The 6000-nt window shown below is 47.9% G+C and overlaps 1 protein-coding gene across 1 annotated transcript in view; it reads right to left on the reverse strand.

The window, feature by feature from the left end:
- The window catches only part of TINAGL1 (tubulointerstitial nephritis antigen like 1), a 29003-nt gene extending 23250 nt beyond the window's left edge, over positions 1-5753 (reverse strand). The window contains exons 1-2 of the mRNA XM_088672250.1: positions 5414-5753; positions 1750-2084 (exon numbers count right to left, since the gene is read on the reverse strand). Coding sequence (XP_088528376.1) covers positions 1750-2053 — 304 coding nt within the window. The 5' untranslated portion in view covers positions 2054-2084; positions 5414-5753. The remainder of the gene's footprint in view (positions 1-1749; positions 2085-5413) is intronic.
- Positions 5754-6000: the final 247 nt, after the last annotated feature.

The following is a 6000-nucleotide window of genomic DNA, read 5'->3' on the forward strand; positions in this document are numbered from 1 at the left end:
GTCTTTCCCAGATCAATCCAAGGGCTCGGTGGAACATTACAACAGCAGCCAGCTATATTCCTCTGGCGCCCCAATTATTTTATCTGTAAGCCTCCTTGAGTCCCAGTCTGGGGAAAAGGCAGGATGATGGTGGTGATGACTTGGCCCCAACACTGGGCACTCCAAAATGTACTGCCTCTTCTCTGGCTATCTTCTCCAATGTGGTGGTGCTGGCGGAGCCTGAAAGGAGCTGTGGACCAAAATATCTGGAGGGCATTTGGTTGATGAATGTGGCCTATCCCCTTCCAGGAATTTGTCTCTAATTCCGTATTAAAGTCACCCAGAGTAAAAAAGTCATTACTCCCTCTTGTGGCAGTGAGTTCCACAAATTAAATGCAGGTTGCCTGAAGAAGTGCTGCTTTCTATGCCGGCTTCCACAACAGACATTTACCATAGAATTATTGTTCTTTCTTCATCATTTTTTTTACAATGATGTCATTATCAAAACACTGCCAGCCTGTGTTTCCCTGTGCTCTGTTTTCTGCAGCATTTTTTTCAGACTGCAGGCAATCCAGTTTGGGGAGGAAGGATCAGAAGTGTAGCACAGACTCAGCCTGTCTCCTCTACAACTACTAGGTTTGGATGCGTTTGGTGATGAACTGGGCAGGTGAGTCTATCGCCATGCCCCTAAACTTTGGCACACCTCCAATAGGCACCATTCTATCCATGTGCTTATTTCTTTAATCAGTCTATGAATTTGGGCTTAAACACCATCTATGTATTTTTGTCTTTTTATATACCGTGTTTCTCATATTATAAGACACGTCTTATATTTATTTTTTCCTCAAAAAAAACCCACTATGGCTTATTTTCAAGGGATGTCTTATTTTTTTCCTCCTCCTGCTGCGGCCGGCATTGCTGCTGCTCCTATCACTATGTCTTATTTTCGGGGTATGGCTTATATTCCTTGAATGCTTAAAAATCCTGCTATGGCTTATTTTATGGGTATGTCTTAAAATATGAGAAACAGGGTAAAAAAAGAAACCCACAATGGTTGTTAAACGAAAAAGCATTTTGTTGCAGATTTTAACCTGTGCCGCTCCAACTGACATCATTTTAGCATCATTAAAATACATCATTAGCATCATTAACAAAAATGTTGTAATTGCACAGTGGTGCCTTAAAAAATTTTAAAAATTGATCTGGGGGATTTTAATTTTTATCCTTAGCTAGAGGGCTAAGTCACATCCACTAGTCCAGTGGAAACAAAGTACAATGTGTATACAATGAAAGTGCCACAATCCCTGAAAATGTAGAAACTCTGTTGCAATTCCACATGGAGCTTGCAGTGAAAGAGCAATGCTTGGGTGGTGCTAGGAACCAACAGCCTGCCTGCTGTGACTTTCCTGCTGATCTGTTTCTACAATCTATAGTATTAACACAGAGGAAGAGAAAATGAAAACACACACACATGCAACCATTCATAATTGTCCAGCACAAACAGCCACTTATGCCCACAGACCCTTTACAGTATCTGCACAAGTCACAAACACCCATCTCAATACATCTAACCTCTTAAACAACTTTTCTCAACCCTGTGCCCTCCAGGTGACTTGGTCTACAACTCCCACCAGCACCCCAAGCAGTGTGGCCAAAGGCTGCTGCAAAGCAGCCCACATTTGTAGCCCCTTCCTCTCCCCTCAGACTCAACCTCCAGTGCTATGTATATATCTAACCACCAAACAGGCAATCCACCCGCAAGTAACCCACCTTGCTGCACAGCAAACGGAGGTTCGATGCCCAAACAGTACTCCCAGAAATCAGGGCAGCAGTCAGAGACAGTGCGGTTGCAGAAGAGGTCACAGTAGCAGATGGTGTCCAGGTATGGCACTGTGCAGCCATCATCCCTCCCAGGGCAGCAAGCATTACGGCGTTCGCAGTAAGAGCCTCCTGCGTCCCGGATCCCCCGCTCATGCAATCCTGGGGCCAGCTCCCTCCGCGTACGAGATGCCCGGATAGCAAGGGCCTCGCCTGCCAACAGCACGGTGGCCAAGAGAGTCCAGAAGGCCTTCATTCTTCTGTTTGATCTTCTGGGATCTGCAGGTCTTGGAGAACAATGAAAAGATGGAGAATCACACAGAGAAATCAATCTCCCTTTTACACTATGTGGAGCTTGGTTGGATACATACCAACTCCTGCATCCCATAAAATGATGCTCAAAGTGACTTACAATACAAAACCAAAACACAATGTGGAAAACTAAATGTTCAGTGTAATAACATCAAGGACAATACTTTCCCCCAGCAGAACAGAGTTTCAGGAACTCTGACCCAAATCAGAGCACCCCAATCGTGCCCCTGAAGGCAGACACTCACACCAAGCACCAGCAGCCCTTCCCATTGATGGTCTCCCTTGGGTTGCTCTGCACCCTGCCTGGCCTGACAGTCAATCCCCTCCATGAAACATGCAGGAATGTGCAGCAACCTCGGGAGCAATTTTGCAGGGGAGGGCGGGCAGTGCTCAACATTCAAATGTTTTGCCCCAACAGGAGCCTCCACTTCAGCTGGCAACTCAAGAGATCCTCTGAAGAAATCCCACGGGTCTCGCCAGCATGCTCTGGGCTTCCCTCGCTGGAAGATGGTGTTCAGCTTGACCTTCAGGTATCCAGGAGCACAGGGCTGCGCCAGCCAGAGCACGGTAATCGTTTCTCTTACATCCTCTGATATATCTGTCCCAGCCATTTTCCCTGAGCACAGGCTTTCCTAGCCAGGAATGTAAATCGGGACATTTTCCTGTTTATGCTGCCTTCAGGATGGAAAAAGAAAGCAAAAGGGTACAGCCTTGAACTCATGAGCTGAGCAGCTGAAAGCAGCCAATCAAATGAGATGGGGAGAGCATTGGGCGTTCTTCCAGGCTGGCTTTTACTGCAGGACAGAGGCACCTCATTTTTGCACCATCCTCAAAACATGATGCCAGCCTGAATTCCGCCCACCCCCGCCTCCAATTTAATTCAGATTTAATGAATTTCTGGGGGTAATCTGATAAGGTTTTTTTTTTTTCTTCTCAAGATACCTGTTGCCAATTATACATTTGGAATTTGAAGCTAGAACTCCAAAGTAACTGTTTCTGAGCTGTGATTGAAGTACAAAGTTTCTCAAAAAAGAAATTGGAGGAAGGATGAGTCCCCTCACCTCTCATGTTAGAAAGACTGGGTGCTGGTGTCTGCTGTGCCCTGAAAGAGGAAGACGGCCTCTGCCCCATTCTTATTCCTTCTCTGGCATCTCCCCTGTGCCCTCCCATCTCATGGTCACCCGGGATTAAGAAGGCACCTTCTATGATCTCAGACTTCAGCAATGCAATAAGTTTTCTACTCTCAGCAGCAGCAATCTCAAGAGGAGGGCGGCTCAAGGTCAGAAGGCAAGGAAATAATCTGGGTCTCTCCCCCCCCCCACCCCAAACCTCTGCCTTGCTCTTCCAGATGCTAGTAAGTAGTGGGGCGTCATTTTGATTAACTGTCACCTTCTGACCTCAGTTGGCAAAGTCCACGGAAACACACAGTGCGGCTCATCAATCTGAGGAGGTGGAGCGTTCGAGAATGGCTCTCGTCTCGTGCAAGGCAGGGAATCTGGGCTTGCGCCTGTTGGTGTGCGGCTTATCTCCCTTTGAACTGTGGTGTTTGTTATGTGACTGTACAACTATGGAGCTTTTCCAGCCCAGAGGCTTTTCAAATGGAAGAGGTTTCTTTTTTAATTGAGTTCTTTTGTTTTCTTTTTGTTTTTTGTTTTAGTAGTGATGGGAAAAGATCTCCAAAAGACATAACTGCAAAACAGGAGAACTTTGTGTCCACTTTACAAGAGCGCAGTTTACACAGTACACATAACACAATGTGCAACAGCTCCAGTCAATTCCACATCCTTCCTAGCGACACGGGCTGAGTGGCACCCACACCCTAGTTCCCCACCCCAAACACAAACATTAGCAGCATGTTCTAAATTTCACAGACAGTTATTAAATATAACCTTTCCTGGTGCACCTTTATTTAAACACATTGCTGATAAGGGAGTCCACACAAACACTCAGGACTGGGGGCCTTCCCTGGTAATCAGAACACTCCCCCCTGCTCAGACAAAACTCTTCTTCACTAACTAAACACAGGAAGGAGAAAGAACATTTATATGTTCAAGGCCCCCCCCCCCAAAAAATACCCTTTCATTTGGGATTTCTTAAACTACATCAATTAGAATAGAACTAGAATAGAATAATTAGGGTTTCTTAAACTAGAATCCCACTCTTTATTTTGGGATGCACCAGGCTCCCCTTTCCTTCCTCAGATGCCTTAGGTGGGGGGGGGAGGCTGGGGGGGTAGAGAGAATATGTAGTAAAAAAATTCCTTCTCACTTAGCAAGTTCTTTATATGGGTCTTTTAACTGGTTTCATTTTTATCCCACCCTTCTTCCAAAAAAGCTTGAGTGGGCTAATATACATACCAGTAGCTCTCTCTTCAGCTTTTATCCTTACAACAATCCTGTGAGGTAGGCTAGGTGGGCCCAAAGCCAACCAGTGAGCTTTGTGGCTGGACAAGGATTTGAACCCAGCTCTCCTCAGTCTGACACTAACAACGACAGCACCCTGGTTTTCTTGATCCACAGACTTCTGCACTCTGACCATTGTTTAGGAAGCATGGTGGCATGCCTGTGGTTCCAAGGCAGTCAGCCCCCGAGGCATTGACTAGACCCAGAGCTGCTTAGCTTCAGCAAGGTAGTGTCCTCAGGTGCCTTTAGACTGTACCCTGGACCTTGATCCCAGGGATGGGCAACCTGATGCCCTCCAAATGTTGTTGGACTCTGATCTGGAACCGTGATATAAATATGCTTAGCATTTTCCTTTGTAGCTTCAATTATATCATGATTGCCTAACGATGGACCCCTCGATTGTTGCTCTCACCTGTGCATGTAAGCATGGTTTTAGTAAGTTGGCAACCCTAGTAAGCAGAAGCACCAAGGCCAACTTGTGTATTTGGCAACCTGGCAAATCAATGACATTCAAGCACATGATACATTCAGATATAATACTTTTTTTTAAAAAAATGCACCAACCCTCTTTATTCCATTCTATCCTGCATTCCCCCCCCTCCATTTTTTTCTGATAGACCTTTTGGGTGGTCAGTCAGATATGATGGGAGTTGGAGTCTGGAGGGCCACGAAGGAACATAGACCAAATACACCTTTGTCCACCTAGCTCAGTATTGCACACACTGGCTGGCAGCTCTCTTCAGACAGGGGACATCCCCAGCCCTGTGTGGAGATGCTGCGGGGTTGCGGTTGAACCCAAGACCAAAGCAAATGCTCTCCCACGGAGTTACAGTCCTGCACCCCGCACGTTTCCCCATCCCTCCCCTACCCCACGCTTCACACCTGGCCGCGCGTAACACTTACCCCACAAGCTTCCCAGCCTGAGGTCCAAACCTGGAAACGAGGTTCAGAGGAGTCTCAACAGGAGAAGGAAAACAGCCTCGCCTTCCTGCCCCGGTGATGCTCAGGCTCTGGCCAAGTTGGATTGCTTTTCACCCGGAGAGGAGCAGCCGAAGGGAAGGGCGGCGGCATACCAGAGAGGCTGATCTCCTGAAGAATCAGTTGCGCAGGAGAAGGCGCGGGCTTCGTAGACCTGAAAGGGGTGTGAGTTGCAGCTCGCAGGCAGACAGGCAGCGGCTGATCCTCGCCGAGGAAAAGTCCCTGGCAGGGGCGGCAGGAGCGGACGGAAGTCTCTCTCGCACTGCTGCCCGGGGATTCAAGCGTCTCTTATGTACCGGTATGCTTCCCAGCCCACCACCGGCTCCCTCGATGTAGTCCCGGCAACCAAGCCCGCCGCCTGCCTCTCCGGCCCGCCCAGCTTTACGCAGGGGCAGCGCGGAGGACCCTTCTGGGGTGGGGCGTGCAGTGGTAGCCTTGCCTAGTGGTGAGAGACGCAGCGCTAGGAAGGGACATTCCCCCTCCCTTCCTCGCTTTCTGTTTTTAAACGGTC

Source organism: Zootoca vivipara, chromosome 6 (assembly GCF_965207765.1).
Source record: "Zootoca vivipara chromosome 6, rZooViv2.hap1.1, whole genome shotgun sequence".
Taxonomy (NCBI): Eukaryota; Metazoa; Chordata; class Lepidosauria; order Squamata; family Lacertidae; genus Zootoca; species Zootoca vivipara.